The following is a 17,787-nucleotide window of genomic DNA, read 5'->3' on the forward strand; positions in this document are numbered from 1 at the left end:
GGGACATAGAGGCAAGAATCGTTCTTGCTTTTTAATTTTTTTTTTCCCTCCAGAAAATCAATGAAATCCAAATTCACATTCTGGAAAAAGTGAATCCAATCCCAATAAAAATAAAATGTAAAAAAGAAAGAAACAAAAAAAATATAAAAAACAACTGCCCCTTGCGTGCTGTACGATGGAAAGCATGGAGCCGCGGGAGGAAAGCTTCGCAAAGCGCTGTTTTGGCAGAAATTAGTAGCCGAAGAAGACACCACATTATCCCCCGCCTGCCTTCCACTCTAGATGGGCCCCACCAACCGCGCGCCGCCGTTGCCGCTTTAAGGTCTCTCTCCGCGGGGCGAGCGTTCGAACGCGCTCCTCCGGCTCGCCATTGGTCGGCGCGCCGGCTGTTGGAGCGGCCGGCGGAGCGCTCTGATTGGCCGGCGAGGGGGTGGTATAAAAGATGGCGTGGCGCGTGGGCTCCTCTCAGTCGGCGGCGAGAGCGAGCGGAGCGCGCGTCTGTAACGACGGCAGCGGAGCGAGGCGGAGCGGCGCGGCCCGAGCTCACCCCCCGGCTTCGCGCAACCGTCGGCGGTCCACCCATGGAGTTCAAGCTGGAAGCGCACCGCATCGTCAGCATCTCGCTGGGCAAGATTTACAGCGCGCGGGGTCAGCGCGGCGGCCTGAAGCTCCACAAGAACCTCCTGGTGTCGCTGGTGCTGCGCAGCGCCCGCCAGGTCTACCTGAGCGAGCCGGGCTGCCCTCCCGAGCCGCCCCCCGCCGCCTGCGGGCCGCCCGCGGAGCCCTCTCCTCCTTGTCCCGCCGCCGGCCCCGTCGCCTGGGCGCCCGCAGAGCCGGAGGCGCCGAGGTTCGGCCGGCGATTGCCCGACGCGGACTGCGGGAGCTCCCAACGCTGCTGCTCGTGGGACGACTGCCGCTGCGGGCCGGGCGCTGAGGGGCCCGGCGAGGCGCGGCGCTGCGCTGTGCCCCCGCTCTGCCCCCGGAAGCGGAGCGCCGCGGAGATGGAACAGCAGGGCTCGCCGCTGAAAAAGCCGCGCCGAGAGGCGGAGGAGTCGCCGCCCCCGCAGGGCGAGCAGGAGGACATGGAGACGGGCAACGTGGCCAGCCTCATCAGCATCTTCGGCTCCAGCTTCTCGGGACTGCTCAGCAAGGAGTCCCAGAGCCGCCGGCGGCCGAGCCGCGACGGCAGCGAGGAGTCGACCGCGGAGCCGGGGCAGATCTGTTGCGACCAACGCGTGCTGCGGACCCTCAACCCCTGGAGCACGGCCATCGTGGCCTTCTGACGCGTCGGACCGCGCACCGCGAGGAGGGGCACGGACAGACCCGGAGCTGCCCCCCTCCTCCTCCTCCTCCTCCTTCCTCCCCCCCGGCCCCGCACGGAAGAACAGCGGGCAGCAGCACTTCCCCTTCGCCGGGCCCCGACCGTCGGCAGCCGCCCTGGGAGCGGCCCGACCCGACCCGCCCGGAATTCCCCTTCCCGGCCGTCCCCCGCCCGGGGCGCTCCCAGCGGGGATATTTTAAGCTTGGAAAGTATTAAATTTATTAAATAAAGTGTTTATTTTGGAAAGGTTTAGGTCAGAACTGTTACACGGTGCTTTTAAAAAGTGTTTATTTGAGAGAAACAGAAGTTTACAGACGCTCCGACGGAAAGTCCTCGTGAGCCTGGTTGTTAGGCTCGGGGATCCCCGGTCTTTGTTGTATAAAGGCTTGGGGTTCCCGTGGGGTGGGGTGGGGTGGGGGGGTTTGTACAGTGTTCTCTTCGGTGATGTATCTCGTTTTGTATAAAATGTAATGCTACGTGTGTGACACGTATTAAATATTTTCAACTGTAGCAGCAGAGTCTGTGTCTGTGGGTCAGGGGACGGCTGGGGGATGGCAGCCAGGCACCCCACATTGCATTGGGTGGGGAAGGAAAGGGGTTACGTCGGGGTCCCGCTCAGGACCCGGTGTGCCAACCCGCTCTGGGCACCCGGTCGATGGCTGTGGCTCAAAGTCCTGTGCTTGGGGCGTGTAAGCTGGCGCTGCCAGGCATAGGCTGTGCTCGGGGCTGCTTGTTGTGCTGCCAGCAGTCGTTCTCCGTGCCTCCTGTTTGCTGTTACTTGTGGAGTGGTTACGATGAGCATTGAGGCTTTCTTTTTTTCTTCCCTTTCTACTATCGGTTGGAACTGGGTTAAAGTTCCTGCTCGCATGGGTGGGGAGGAAAGCTTGGCCTGTGCTTCACAGCCACTGCGGAGCGCCCCAGGGCGTTGTAATTAGATTGAATTGTGGGGGAATTTTTTTTTTTTTCTGCTTCTCGCTGGGAGATTCCCCAGGGGCTCCTCTACTCCTAATTAACGATCTCTCCCACTGAGGACTCTTCAAGCAGCCTGGCGTGCGCCCTGGGAGCTGCAGCCCAAACGTTGAGATGGGAGAGCTGGGCAACAGGAGGCAAATGCTGTTATTTCTCTTAAAAACTGCGTTTGGTGTTAGATGGGGAGAAGGAGGTACTTCGGGACCGCTCCACCTTCCACAGACGTTGTGCAACAGCCGGACCGCTGGCAAATGCCACGCTGCTGCGGCTCCTCCCGGCTGGGTGACCTCCGCCGAGCTCCGGCTTCTCGCTTATCAGCTGACACGCCGTGTCCCTGAAGGACCCAAGCTGGCTCCGTGGGCTGCTGGAGCCGTCCCCGCTGTCGTACCGCAGCCACGTGCTTGCAATGGGGCCGGAGAAGCAGCACGTTCTGATTTAAAGGGTTAAACCCTGCAGCTCAATGCCGGCAGCTGGGTGGTGGGGAGGGGGGGGGTATCGGCGGGGAGCAGTCGGCCGCTCCCAGGGCTGCGGTGACCCCGCTGGCCGCAGGGAAGGGCGGCAGCAGCTCCCTGCCGTGTCCCAATTGTTCCGGGGATAGTTTGCATAACTGGCAGCAGAGCTTAGGAAAGCTCTCCGGGAGAGCTGGAGCAGCCTGCTGTTCTCAGGAGGTGCTCGAGGGTCCCAGGGTCTGCCTTTCCTCCTCCTTTCCGGCGGTCTTTTCTTGTGCCTGTAATAACATTGACATAAGCAACGCTGTCCTCCTTCTGTTCCACTGCTTGGGTCCTCGGAGTTTCCCTTCCCACGGTGCTGTGTTCAGAAGTGAGGTCGATGGGGTGGGAAAGGACAGAGCCGTAGGCTGGGGAGGGGCTGGCAGCCCAAATGCACCTCCGTGCCAGTGTTGCTGATGGAAGAAGTGCAAAAATAAGCCAGATAAAAATAAAACCTTCCATCACTTGGAAGAAAGGGTAACTCCTGTGGAAGCAAGGGCCTGGACGGATGTGATCTAATGGCAAGATGGCAGGTCCTCACCTCCTGGAACAGCAGTGAGGCTGTTGGGGAACCACTCCTTGATGTGGTCTGGAGTTGAAGGGGCTGCTTTGGGCTTGGATGGGGACCCCAGGGCTCAAATAAAAGAGCTGAACCCACTTGTCCTAGGATGGCTCAGCCCTCTGAGAAGGGACGAGGGTAGAGGTGGCTCCCGGGGGTCCTATCCAGTGTCCTCCACGAGTGCTCCATCCCGGTGCACCCTGTCCCAGCCTCTGTCCGTCCCTCCAGGGCAGGGGAGGAGGGGGGCAGGCTGTGGGCTGCAGCATCCTGCGGGGCTGTGTCAGCGCTCAGGAATCTGGGAGCTGCTGGGAAGGAGGGAGGGAGGCCGGGAGGGAAGCCAGCGCCTCGGGGCCGTGCTGCTGGGGCCTCTCCCAGCTGGGGAATGGGGGGCACAGCACGGAGGGGGGCTGCCGGGTGAATGGAGAAGGGCGAATCCAGGCCAGCTGGGGTCCCTGAGGCAGGGGTAGGGGATGAATACTAACAGCTTCCTTCTGTTTGCTGCTGCTGATGTGAAAACCCTGCAGGCCCCCCTGGCTGGGTGAGGGCTGCCCAGTGTGAGCGGTAATGAAACACAGAGCTGCTGGGGAAAGCTCCCTCTGGATCCCAGCTGAGCAATGTGTTGGTTTGGAGAGCCAGGGCTGGCCACGCATGGCCCAGATGCAGGATGCTCCGGTGTGTCACCCCATGTCCTGTTCCCTTGCTCTGTGCCTCTTCCTAGGAAAAGGCGCTTCTCCTCCTCCTCCTGTTCCTCATCTCTGACCTCAGCTTGTGGCCCTGGGGCTCAACGGCAGCCCAGGACAGGTCAAGGCACATCCAGCCCCAAGCTGAGCTCTGCACATGTAGGCACAGGAAGAAGTGTGACTCCCTGGGACGTGCTCCCCCACTGCTTTTCCTGGCACTGAGGGCACAGAGCTCACTGGGAACCACCTGCAGGAGGGGAAAGGGAATGAGGAGGGAAACGGAGGAGCGGATGGTGCAGAGGACAGGCAGGAAGGACACAGAGAGTGGCTGGGAGAGGCAGGAAGGGTGGGAGGGCAGGAAGGAGGGGAGCGGTGTGGAGCCCCCGGTGCTGTGCCTCCGTCCCCAAGCACACAGCAGGGCCTCCAACCCTCACCAGACTGGGCCCTGGCTGGGGTTTTGTCAGCAGCACACAGGAGGAAGTGGTGTGAGAGCAACAGGGGACAGAAATCCCCAGCGGGCTCTGACAAGAGTGGGTGGCAGATCTGCTCTTCCCTTTGAGCGGGCCGCCTTCTCCTGTTTATTTTAACCAGGACAGCGCTGTGAACCCAATACGTGCCCAACCCTGCTGGCTCCAGGGCCGTGCCTGACCCGGGGCCTTGGCATAAAGCCATGTCCTGGGGAAGCATAGACTGACAGATGGACACGTGGCTCTCACATCCTTCTTCCTCCTTTTCCCTTTCCTCTGGGAGAACAGCAGCAGATGCATCTCCAGGGTGCTTAGCCTTGTGCCTGGGAGCAGGGTGCATCCATCCAGCTGCCCCCAGGGAACTCTGGGACCCTGACAGCCATCCCTCTGAGCCTCAGCATCCGCTCTAGGAGAGGAAAAGGCCAAGTTCACCTCGGAGGGGTCATCCTCCCTTCCAAGCATCTCCTCCAGGTGCAGCACGGTGCCAAAATCCTCCTGCTGCCTGCTGCTCGCTTTGAGATGTAGCAAAAGAGCTGCCAGTCTGTAAGCAGGCTGTAAGCAGCCAACCTCCTCCTTTCCTTGTGCAGCAAAGCCCTCTCGTGGAGGCCTGCAGAAGCTTGTCAGCCAGGAGCTGCCCCTGCGCAGCCGTGCTGCACTGAGGGGTCTGCAGGCACAGAATGAAGGAGATGCTCCAAGGTGCTGGGTGACTGTGTGTCACATAGCGTGCCCTGCCATCACCTGGTGATACCCAGCCCCTACGTCCCTCAATGTATGCACACTGTGGCCAACAGTGATATGTACCACCTGGTATCATGATGTCACTTAACAACGCTCCCCCAGCCTGGGCCACCTGCTTACACAAAGGCTGTTTGGCTATTTCCCTCTCTAAATCTAGCAGAGAGGAGCCATCATGTGTGTTGCCTGCACACCTGGCCAGTTGGTTGAAGAGCTGAGTGGCCTCACCTGGGGCTTCCACCCTTGTTTCCCATGGGGATTTAAACTCAACCCAGTCTCCTTTAGCTGTGTTGAGTTGGGAGTTGGTTCCTCTATGCTCATAGCTGTAGGAGGAGGCTCCCACTGCAATGATGTCCCTGTTGCAGCATCAGTGAGGGGGTCCTTGTGTGCCATCAGTGTGCCATCAGTGTGCCATCAGTGTGCCATCAGTGTGCCATCAGTGTGCCATCAGTGCTCCTGAGCAGCTCACTCTGCGTACTGCCCAAGTGCTCCTCTCCCTTTTGATCCCAGTAGTTTAAATCCCACTTTGGGTATGTGGTTAAGTAATTTCTCTGCACTTGTAGCAACACAGCTTTGTACTGCTTGCCTGTAAATGGTATGATTGCCACCTCCTCTCCCAGGGACTGATGGCAGCTTGTGTCAACATCTGGCATCCCTGCTGACATAGCACCAGCCCTCTGGTTGCCAGTCTTCGGCTTCTGGGCTGCTAGCAGAGTTTGAGATCTCCAGGAGCAGCAGTGAGGCAGCAGGGTCCAGGTATGTGCTGATGGTGTGGGATGTTGCTGTGGGTACTTTAAAAAAATGAAAATACCAAAATTGAAAACAATCTGAGCTCAAAGCATAGCAGATAATTCAAGGAAAACTAGAGCCTAGAGAGCTCTTAAGTGACAGTGATATGAGAGTAGTGTTCTAGGGAGCATCTCTAGGGTCTTGCCTTGTTCCTAAGCATGTGTTGGTGGGGAGAGAGCCCTGTGCTCGGCTTTGGCATTTCCTGAGTGCTCCTTTGCTTCCCTGTTTGGATGGAGCAGCCCTCAGCTTGTGCCTATGGGGATGCCTCTTCCTGGCAGCGTGTGACCATTCTGTGCACAGCTCCGTGCAGCCCTCGCTCCCAATTAGCCCTGTGGGGATGAGTCCTGCAGGTTAATTACATATTGTACCTGAAACAACGGATCTATTGTTCTAACCTCGCAGCGAGTTCAGTGCTGCTGTCTGTTGGCTGTTGCAATGCAGAGAGCAGAGCTGCGCTGAGCTCTGTGTACCTGCTCCCCATGGAGCTGGGACATTGCCCCTGACCTACAGGGCACAGTCCTACAGCTCCGCGTCCTGCAGAGCTGTGTCTGAGCTCTATGGCCTCACCCATGGGGTGCCCAGCGCTGCGTGTGCCCCACGTCCGTGTTGTGTCACCACCAGTCTGGTGGAGCCCCACATGGCTCATTCTGCAGAGAAATAGCATTGGCTCTCAGCCTTGGTGCATGTCGAGGTGTTTGGTGGCTGCTGCTGATTGGAAATGAGGTGCGAACGTGTCCCCTCGGTGCTCATAGCAGAGAAGAGGAGAGGAAATGGATGTTCCCCTCGGGCTCCTCTGGGGGAGGGACAGCAGGATGGGGGGAGCCAGGGGAGGAAGTGATTCATACCTTTAATTCTCCCTCCAGCTCTAATGATCACCTTTTATTTGAGCTGGGTAGAGGTCCCAGCTGAGATGAGTGCAGCCCAAGTGGGCAATGAGCATCCTCATTGTTGGGAAGCTGAGATGTGCTGGGGATGTGTGCCCACAGCTTTCCATGCCCTGGGGTCAGCTGGGGGTGGGCTGCGGGACAGAGACACTGGGGCTGTCCTTGCAGGGGGTGGGCAGTGATGCGGTGAGTGAGCTGTGTGAGGATGGATGGACAGATGGATGGTTGGATAGACTGATGGTCACCTGTGCTGCTTAGGTGCCACCAGCCCCGTGCTTTTGGTGCCTCATTGAGCCAGGGTTTGCGAGCAGTTTCCCAGCAACAGCTGCTCCCTGCCTTCCCCAAAGCGAAGCCATCCACTCTCCCCTGCTCTGACAGCTCTGTATCCCATGGCTGTTTGCTGCTCCTTTGCCACATTGCTGCCCCAGAGCCCCATATCCCTGCTGTCACCCCATACCATGGTGATGCTGCTGGTGGGTCCCAGCCACCTGGACAAGCCACACATAGGGTGAGACCCACATGCAGAGAGCTGCCACCAGAGCTCTCCCACCTTTCTGGCAGTATGATGGGAGAGAGAAGAACATTTTCATGCAGAGGACAGACTGCTCAGTGCCTGGAACGGAGATGAGCTGCACCAGGAGGGGAGAGTTGCCAAAAAAGTGTTCAGTGCTCCATTTCCCTGTTGCTCATACACATCTCTGGTGCTCCCCTGCAGCGAGCTGCCCACCCTGCTTGCTGGCAGGAGGCTCCTGTTTGGATCTATTTGTGTGCTGTTTTGCTAATATTGCTGCTTATTGCGCATTGGAGCTGTGCCATGGAGCCTGGGGTTTGGGGGCTGCCAGCCTTGCTGTGGGCTGTGTGCCGAGGTTCCCATATTCTCACCCACCCCAGCTCTGTTCAGGGCAGGTATGAGGTTTTCTGGGGTCCGGACAAGAGGAAATGGGGGAAACAGGGTGGGCTGTGAGACACACTGCTTCCTATGCCTTACTCTGGTTCTGGAAAATGCTCCTTGCTATGGGCTGGCTGCTGCTATGGGTCACCAAATGAATGTCTTGGATTGAAATGGACCTCAAAGACCATCTAGGCACCAGCTCAGGCTGCCCAGAGCATCATCTGACCTGGCCTTGGGCACCTCCACGAGCAGGCTGGACCGCAGTGCTTGGGGCAGGCTGTGCCACAGGACTGGGTCATGTCAACCTCTCAGCATCAGCCCTGCATGGAGGCAGATCTGCGCGGCTTTCTCCCTGTGTGCTGAAGGGAGGCGTTATTCACTCCAGTCAGCAGGAGCTTTATGGAAAATGGGTCATAATGAGCTCATTTGGTGTTGCTCATAACATCATGAAAGGGAATACTTGCAAAAGCAATGATTTAGGCGTTGTTTGACTCGAGCAGGAGTGATATCAACAGAGTTTAGTGGGAAAAATGATGTTGGAGCCGCTCAGTGTCGCTGTCAGCGGAAAGGCATCACTGAGAGCTCAGCTTGAGCTGTGCTATAGTTAATGATATCTTCAGCAATGAGACACAGAAATGCTCCTGGAGGTCTGCATAATGTAACAGGGAGAGCTGGACGGGGCTCTGATCGCCTGATGGAGCTGTAGGTGTCCCTGTTCGTTACAGGGGAGCTGGATCAGATGGCCTTTAAGAGTCCCCTCCGACTTGACCGTGGCCCTCCTGCTTGAGCTCTGGGCTTGCCATGCAGGTGATGCCCCTGAGGGCAGCACGCACAGATACTGGAGAGCCCCCTGAGCACCGTGCTGTGAAGTGGAGCTTGTTGACTTTCCACCCGATCCTTGGGGTGATTGCGAGTGGAACTGCTACAACGCAGCCGGCTTTGCAGTAAGCAATGAGCAGTTGGTTTCACATGGCTCCCTTTCAAAAATCCCAAACTGGAAAGGGAGGAAAACAAACAATCAGATCCGAAAGAAACTGATTTTTGGCACTGGTGCGTTCCGTGTTGACTGGGCTGTGAGACAGAGCCTGGGAAGCAGCTCAGAGCTGAGTCAAAGCGCTCCGACGCAAACAGGGGGAGAGAAACAGAGCGGTGTGCTGGGGCTGCGTGCAGGTGGAGGGCAGCAAGGCTGCTCAGTGCAGGGGAGTGTCTGATGTACAGCTTACAGCCAGTTCCCTCTTGTCCTGTTCCCGGTGGGGACAGAGCAGAATTTACCCCACAACCTTTGCATGACTGCGAGCTGCATCATGTCTCTCCCAGCTTTCAGAGCTGCAAATCAGACAAACCCAATTCTCAGGCTTTTTTTTTTTTTTTTTTTGTGTGTGTGTGTGTGTTGTTCTGCCCTCTGCGTGCTCTTGGCTGCCCTCTGAACTCTCTCCAATTAGTTCACAACTGAAGTGTCTGCGGCTGCAGGCAGGGAGGAGGAGGAAAGCTGGATAGATGCGTGTGTGGTGCACTGTTAGAGCGCTGTGTGCTGCTCTATGGGAGGACAGACAAAATCCAGGTGGTGCCTGGCGGAGCTGTATGGGGCTGCATTTGGACACAGGGTGTCTCTGTGGGTGCTCCCACAAAGCTTGGGGTCAGGCAAAAGCAGACGCTGCTGGATGTTAATAAATAAGAAAAAAGAGCTTTGCCTGACTCTGCACCACGGGCTGCTCTTCCTGCTTGCACCGCTCTGCTTTGCACACCCAGGGATGCTCCTGTGGGTGAGTGGTTCCCAGCAGATGGATACCCCAGGGATGCCACCAGCACGAATGCCACAGCATAAATCCTGCCCGTGTCTCTGTGCCTGGATCTAGAGGGGCTGTGGGAGGAGGCACTGGGTTTTGTCTGCACAGCTCAGGCTTGGCTTGCCTTTCGGGATGCCGTGCCGCTCGTGCCCAGCCGTCCGTGGAGCTGGCACACAGTGAGCTCTCAGGGCGAGCATTGTGCTCCTGCCCTGCCAACATTGTGCCTTAGTGCCAGTGGCATCCAGGGCAGGCAGAGGGAGATGCGCTGAGCGGTGAACCCCGAGAGCTCCGTCACCCCCCGCTCCAGCAGGTAACCATGGAGACATCCGAATCTGAGGCATCGCCAGGCCCCGAGGAACAGCATGGATGTGTTGGAAGGAGGACCCCAGGCAGAGGGAGAAGGCTGCGGGGGGCTGTGCAGCACTGGGGGGCACTGCGGGTGCCCAGAGCACACCTGTGGGGTGCAGTGCCATGAGGTGCAGCTGCATCCCTCCCCGTGCCATCTTGCAGCAACAAGACGGGAGAAGCGGTGAGGGATGGGGGCTTTTGGTGTGCAGCAGTCCTATGGGGTGACAGTGCTATGTTCCTCTGTGCTTGTCCGTGTGGCCTTGCTTGGGTTGCTTTTGGGATGTCGGTGCTCTTGGTATGAGTTGGGGGATTTCTGCACAGTGCAAAAAGGATGGGTGTGTGTGCAGCCTCCCCATGGAGCTGGGGCAGAAATGTGGCTCAGCAGCTCAGAGTGAATACACCCCAGCACTGCTGCAAATGAAGCACTCCTCTCTGAGAATTTCTTCCCTTGGCTTCATTCAGTTTTAGTGATGAAGGCTTTAAAGAGACAGCAGCACCAGGATTGGGCGTGCACCCCACTGAGGGGCTGCAGGGTGCCTGATCCCACTTCTCCCCATCCCTGCACAGCTGTGCCACGTTGTGCTGTGCAACCAGAGTGATGTGACTGTCCCCAAATGTCCTGTGTCTCAGGTGGCATTGGCCCCAGGGAGGTGCTGCCTACATGGTGAGGTGCTGGGGTTGCAGCTGTGTCTATGCTCATGTCTATGTGGGGATGGGGACAGCATTATGGTGCTGCAAGCTGCCAGCTCTGCTGCAGCACCCTGGGGCATGGCATGGTGTTGCTGGGTGTCCTGCAGAGTGCTGGGGGGGGTGGGGTTTGGGGTAAGGGACACCCAAATGCAATGTGTCAGTTCTGGTGTCACAAGGTGGCAATGGGAAGACTGTGTCACTTGCAGTAGTGGGTGCTGGTGCCCGTGGGTGTTGCCCTGCCTCGGGAGGGCAGAATGAACCCTAGGTGGGAGTGCTGAGGATGATGCACCTCTCTGTTTTGTACGCTGCGATGGGGCCTGGGGTCGCTGGCAGCTGGAGGTGAAGGGCAGGGGGAGCACAGAAGGATGGCTTGGAGGGCACCGGGGTGAGCCTTGCGGGTTCCGCAGCCCGGCGTGGGGAGGAACGGGTCCCATTGAACCTGGGCAGCCGGGGTGCGGGGGTCTGGTGCTTGGTGTGTATGCAGGAAGTGGGCACACAGGGGGAGGTGTGCGCGCAGGGAATGTGCCGGGGCAGCCCCGGCTGTGTTTTGGCGGAGCTGGGCTCCCTCCCTCCTTTGTTATCCCCCGTCTGCCCCCTCCGCTGTGTGTGTGCGCTCGAGTTCTTTCTCCGATTGTCAGAATTTTCTTTTCCACTGTGTGGGCAGGAGACAGATTTTAACTGTCTCTATTTTCTCCTCTTTTTTTTTTTTTTTCCCCTCAAATTTCGCTTTCTCCCCCCTCCCCCTTTCCCTCTCGCCTTCCTCCCTTCCCCTCTCCGCCGTCTCTCCTCCCTCTCTCCCTCCGCACCGCCGATGCCTCGGGCATAGCACGCAGCCGGAGCCAGCCATGCCTCCCGCCCCAGGTGAGCCCCCACCGGCTCCCCGCTCCCATCCCAACGCTGTCCCCGCTCTGTCCCCACTCCCTCTGCCACCTGTTGGGGACAGCCACCAGCTGCCCGCGGGGAGCTGCCTTCCTCCTCCTCCTCCTCCTCCGGGTGGACATTTCCTCCCTCCTTTCTCCCGAGGCTTTTGTCTCAGCCCGGCGGCCGGGGATGCTCGCGGCTCGGGGGGATTTTTCCACGCTTCGAAGGGACGGAGCCTGGGACAGGTGCGGGGTCTCGCGTGAAGCGCCCGGCACGGCCAATCTCGTGGGGGATCGCGGGGTGGGAGGCGCGGGGGGGGGGGGGTGAGGGTGAGGGCTAAGTATTCTTTTTGGAGCGGTTCGATGGGTTTGGAGGGTTTCCCTGCAGGGAGAAGCCCTGCTATGTGAAAGTTTTTGTTAAAGTAGCCTGCGTGTGTGTGTGTGTGGATGGGGGGGAGGCCGCTCCGTGTGCTTAAGGTGGCTCGTATGGGGCTTGCTGCTGTGCCCCCCATCCCGCCTCAGTGTTGCCATATCTCCTTGTCCTGGCTGCCTGCTATGTGCTGAGCAGCAGGTATGGATGTGGGGATCCCAGCCCCATCGTTTGACCCCGTGTGCCTGAGGCCACCCTGCACCTGGTGGGGGACACACCAGCATGGGGCGGAAATCCATCCTCAGTACCTCCCTGTAAGTGGGCTCTGCAGCCTGCACTGTGGCCCCTGGGCTCATCTCCCCAGCAGGCCCTGCTGTCTCTCATTGCCCCCCCCTCCCAGGAGGTGCTGGTGGCAGTGCTGAGCAGCGGTCCCCAAAAGTGAGGTGCTGCATTGCCGTGCTCCTTTAGAGCTCTGGATGCTCTGAGTCGCACAGGATGAGTTCGGATGCTGAGGCTCTCTGCCTGGCTGGGAGGAACACAGCTGTATCTAACCTCCCATCCTCCCATCTCTATATGCCCCCATTGGACCTTTGGTGGCAGATCTCATCCTGACTGCTGTCGGGCAGTGCCACGGATGGGGAGCTTTGGGCTCACGATGCTGTAGGATGCGGTGATGCTCCTACCTGATGCTACTTGGTAGATGAGGCACGGTGATAGGGAAGGTGCTGGCAACAGCGTGAACTGTGCACATGCAGCCTTCTCTGCTGCTGGCATCTTTGACGGGGCCCGGGCAGCATCACTCCCCATGGAGTGTTTGGAGACTGAGTGCCATCCTGATGGGAATGTCTTTTGCAGAAGGTCCGTTCAGCTCCCTCTCTTTGAAGAGCGTGTGTGGCACGCTGTGGGCTGCTGGGGAACCAAGGGCTGGGGTCCCTCATGTGGTGTTTTGGGAGCCTTGCTGCAGTGTGGCTTTCTGGGTGTCTGTGGATCGTTGGCTGTGTGTCTCAGGGTTTAGGAGGTGCAGGAACTGGCCGTGGGGTGTCCCATAGCACTGAGCCCTGCATCTGCCTAGCTGAGCTTCCTCATTCCTTGCAAGCCCTGGAGCTCCCACTAAGTTTGTTCCCTGCACCTTGGGATGCACATTGAGCACCAAGGCCATCACACAGGGTGGCGTAAACTCACCTCCAGTTGAGATGCTGAGTGTTGCCCATCTGGCTCCACTTATTTTGTGTGTGCTGGAGCCGAGGCGCAGACAGAACCTCCACCCAGTGGTGCTGCTGGGGATGCCGAGGTCTGAGCACGTGGGGGAGCTCCTGGCCGGCACTGCCCGACCCCCCCCAGGACCCCTCCGCGACGCGTTGAGTCAATGCTCCCACCCACTGCATCCAGCATTGAGTCACCGGCTGTTCATACACGGCTGTGAATCACTCACACACAACCATGCTGATGGCTTTAGTGACAGCTGGAGGGAGAAAACAATCCCTTCTCTGCCCCAGCACTGCTACCAATGCCACTGTATGCGATGACCCCATAAAACTTCAGCAAGGGGCACCATGGTGATAGTGGCTGAGTGTTGTGTGTACTGCATTTAGGCTGGGGTGCAGATGGCAGCGAGGATGCTTGTAGCCTGAGGTGAGAGGCTGGAGGCTGGAGGCATTCCTGAGCACACAGAAGTGCCATCCTCTGAGGGTTATGGATGGGATTGGGGTAATGCATGCAGGGTCAGCTGCACTCTGCTTGTAACCCATGTAGCTGAGGGCTGGAAACCCATCTTCATTCTCTTCCCACTTCCCATCCTGCTAGGGTACAACAGCTGGCAGAAAGGAGAAGTCTGGCCCTGCTGGGCTGCTCCTCTCCTGGTGCTTCTGGTAGCAGATGGTGACCCTGGGTGGAGGCTTCAATGCTCTTTTCTGCCCTGCTGGATGCTGCCCCTCGGCACCGGAGGCGGCTGTTTGAACCTTGGGGATGATGCTTTTTAATTAAGCTTCCCGACAGGCTTCCTGGTGCTGCATCCCTTGCGTGCTGCTTTTCTTGGTGCTCCCACAAACCCCCTTCCTGATCCTCCCTCTCTCCTGGGCCAGCTCCCCACTGCCATCCTCTCCTTCCTTCCTGCTCCCTGCTGCCAGAGTATCTCAGGGATGTCAAAACAGGGAGAAGTTTCTGAGTGCTGCATCTGGCTGGGCAAGGAGCAACGCATTGTGGTCAAAGGAAACCCTTTGAGCTTTGTCCTGTGTTACTGTGTTGGCTCATGAGGGACCAGTTCTCCTGCCCCCTGTCCTGGAGCACACCCCTTCCAGCCAAATCTCAAGCATTCCATGTGGATTCTCAACTCTCTGAGTGCTGATGCCTGCTGTATGCACCAAGCCAGCTCTGAGGTACGAGCAGCATCTTCCTACCAGCAGCCTCGTTCTTGCATTCCCAGCCTGACCCCCAGCTCCATGTTGCAGTGGGGCTCCCGTGCAACTCTTTGCTCTACAAAGCTTGTGGGGCAGGCCTGGGAGCTCTGCTTTGAGCTGTGCCCTACAAGCAGTGAGCACCCCAGTGGTCCTCAGCCAACGTCCAGTTTCAGCATGCAGCGAGTTCTAATTGCAGTCGCGTGCGCCGGGGAACAGTGTGCTGGAATGAATGGGAGTCACTCAAGACTGCGGCTAATTACTGTCATTAACTGAGCAACAGTTTGGGTGACTCTTCTGCTCCGTGTGCTGGATCAACCCAGCAGCATAGGAGGTCCCGGGGGGGCTCCTCTTTCCATCTGTGTGATTTTTGGAGCTGGAACATAGGGAAGCAGCAGCACTGAGGTGTCCCCCTCCAACACAGGGATTTTTCCTCTTGTTGGGTTCCCCCCAGCTTCATTTCTGCCATATCAGACAGCTGTATTTGTGGATTGATCAGCTTCTTATGAAGCAACATTAAAAAGAAAAGAAATAGATCTGTTTGCAAAACACATCCCTGCTGATGCTGAGCTCGATGCTGTGGGCTGTGCGCACAGCGTGCTGCTGGCACCGGGGGTATTTATAGAGCCCAGGTCTGCAGGTTCCCCAGGGCTCGGTGCCAGGCTGTGCTCATGTGGATCCCCATCTCTACATGGATTTGTAAATCCTTCCCTTTCTCCTTGTTGGGTGTTCAGCATCCTATATCTGAGCGATGCTGTGGGTGCCGAACTGAGAGAAGAAGGAGAACCCCCCCCCCCGAGGGGTGCAGCTGTACAGCACAGTGTTTGCAGGCACCGCATCCACAAGGGAAAAAGGTCTGTTGGGGCACAGCAGTGTGGGCTTTGCACGGTGTGGTGAGAGGGGAGCAATACCGTTTTGAAGGAGCGAGCTGAACGTGTGAAGGATTTGGGGCTGCAAGGCATGTTTTTTCTCTGGTGGATGTGACATAAAAAGCAAAACTGAAGCGGAGCGTGTCTGCCGGCTGGGATCAGGCGCTCCCACCTGCTCTGCGTGCTGTCTCCCTCTTCTCCCTGCCTTTCCAGCGCTGTCTACCACCGCCCTGCATGCCCAGCATGTGCTGGGTGGGAGGGAGTGCTGCCTTTGGTGCTGTCACCCAGACCCTGCAGTTACTGAGGTGTGCTGAGAGCTGGCTGTCACCACGGCGCTCCCAGCGATGGTGTGGACCTGCAGCCATCTACCTGTCCTTTGGACTTCTGCATGGCTCGAGGAGAAACAGCTCTGAATTAATGCTTTCATTATCCAGGCTTCTTCCCCGTAGGCTGCTCTCTCTGTTTTTAATTTCGGAGCTCTCCTGCATGCAATATCTCTTTTCTGCTGCTCTTGTCAGCTGTAGTGCTCGGCTGGTGCTGGAGCTGTGGGTGACATCCCTGCCCCTCTATGGGCTGAAGGGGGGTGGGTGGGTATGGCACTGAGCTCTGTTTGGGGTCTTTGTGAGGTTAGAGGAGAGCAGAATAAGGGAAACGCAGTTCCTGGAGCTGCAGGGTGGGTGCTGAGGTCAGGTGGCTCTGCTCCAGGTGGTGCTGAGTTCTTGGAAAATGCAGGTGCCGCTCTGCAGGGATGGTCACTGCCCCCTCCTGTGATCTTGCTAATAGTCATGTTGCTTTGTGTGTATCTTTGCCTGGGGTTTGGCCCCTTTTCTCCCTATCTTTTTTTTTTTGTCTCAGCCCCAGAGGAATCCTTTAAAAGGAAAGATAGAACTCTTTGCCAAGCATGCCACCTCTCTTCCAGCTAAAGAGATGGAAGCATCTCACCAGTTTATAGGAATTTTTTTATTTTTTTTTAAAGGAGCTGGAAAGTGTCAGCACTCCACGCGTTCAGATCTGCCTCTGCTTTCTGAAACTTTTTGGGACCAATGAATGAGAATGAGGTGGGAAGGAAGGGACTCATATTGTTTTGATAGGGAGTGGCCCTGATGTGGGGGCTGAGGTTCTTCCAGCTTCCCCTCGAGGACCGCAGGCTCTGTTTTGGTTGGTGCATCACTCCAGAAGGGATGGGCACTGGTGCAGGACCTGATGGGATCTCCTATGATCCTGCACCCAAAGCGCTGGTGTTCCTCCAGATCTTAAATGAGTGCTAAATGTGAAGCACTGACACATGAAAAGTGGACAGTGTTGGTCCTTGGGAATGTGGATAGTGCTCTACTTTGGGAGCATGGGTAGTGTTCTTTGGGAACATCCAGGCTGGATGTGGCTCTGGGCAGCCTGGTCTGGTGGTTGGTGACTCTGCCCATGGCAGGGGGGTTGAAACTAGATGATCATTGTGGTCCTTTTCAACCTAGGCCGTTCCACGATATTCCATGATATTCCATGAACACACGCAGTGCTCTTCTTTGAGAACATGAACGTTGTTCTTTGGGAACACATACAGTGTTGTTCTTTGGGAACATAGATTCTGTTGTGCTTTTGAAAGGAAACACAGCAGCAATCTGCCATGGAAAGGGTGTTTGTCTTTTTCCTCCTCCTTCCTTTTGATTTAATAATTTGGCATTCACAGAGCGAGGAGTTTTTGAGAGATGACACGAAGATTTTTCTACTACAGGTTTTTATTTCTTGCTACAGCAGCTTCAGAAATCTATCACTGCTGCTCTGGTGTTGGATGTTTTTTTGCTGGCAGATGGAAGTAGCAGGCTGGAGATGGATGCGCTCCGTTAGCCGCTTCAAGCAGGCAGCACAGACACCGCGGTCCTCATTGTGGGGCTTTTCAGAGCCATCCTGTTTTATTCCCCTGGGAAGACTCCCCAGGTGTGGAGTACACACCCTGAGCTCCTAACTGAGTGTTTTGGGTTTTCATTTTGGTCTGCAAAATACTGTGGAAATCAGCTGCAAGTGAGAAAGGACAGCAGGGTGTGGGTGCGCATGGATGCCCCGACAGCCTGTGTGAAGTAGGGGTGGCTCAAGGCTTGCATTCCCAGCTGGAGATTGTGCACTTTTGACTTGGAGGCCCCTCAGCATCTCACTGCCAAGGTACAGATGGGTTAAGCACCCATCTCTCTATGCTCTCAACCTCTATGGCTTAAGGGCATGGAGCAGTCCCTTGTCCCCTTGGCCTCCTGTGGAGAGGAGAGTGAGGCAATGTGCCCAGGGACACTGCTGGTGTGTCCAGGACTTGGAACAGCAGCCTTCCACAGGGTTATTGGGGCAGGGTTAAGCGAGGCACTGGGGAAAGAGTTGCCTAATTACTCACCTGGCTGTAAACAAGCAGCATGCTGAACCCTGCAGGCAGCCAGCATGTGAATATCATGGGAAAATCAATGCTTATAAACTATTTAGGAAGGAGTGAGCGGGCAAAGGGAGAGGGAGGCTGCTGGAATCAGCATTGCTTGCTTCCCATGGAAGCAAACCACCAGTGCTGGCACTGGGCTGGGCACACTTTCATCCCCTTTGCTTCCTCACCATGGAATAGGTGCAAGAGCCCTGTGCACGAATGATGAGACCTTTTCAGTGATGATAAGAAGGCTAAAAGCCAAAGAATAAAACATCCCGTTGCTCACCTCTA

General features: G+C 57.1%; 1 protein-coding gene across 1 annotated transcript; it reads left to right on the plus strand.

Moving 5' to 3' along the window:
• The first annotated feature begins 486 nt into the window (after positions 1–486).
• On the plus strand, positions 487–1,831 carry IER5 (immediate early response 5). The gene has a single exon (XM_042819839.1). It carries the CDS (start codon positions 582–584, stop codon positions 1,281–1,283), a length of 702 nt encoding a protein of 233 aa, XP_042675773.1. The 5' UTR covers positions 487–581; the 3' UTR covers positions 1,284–1,831.
• Positions 1,832–17,787: the final 15,956 nt, after the last annotated feature.

Source organism: Centrocercus urophasianus, unplaced genomic scaffold (genome assembly GCF_019232065.1).
Source record: "Centrocercus urophasianus isolate 14NV4802_14NV808 unplaced genomic scaffold, USGS_Curo_1.0 seq_18, whole genome shotgun sequence".
NCBI classification, from domain to species: Eukaryota; Metazoa; Chordata; class Aves; order Galliformes; family Phasianidae; genus Centrocercus; species Centrocercus urophasianus.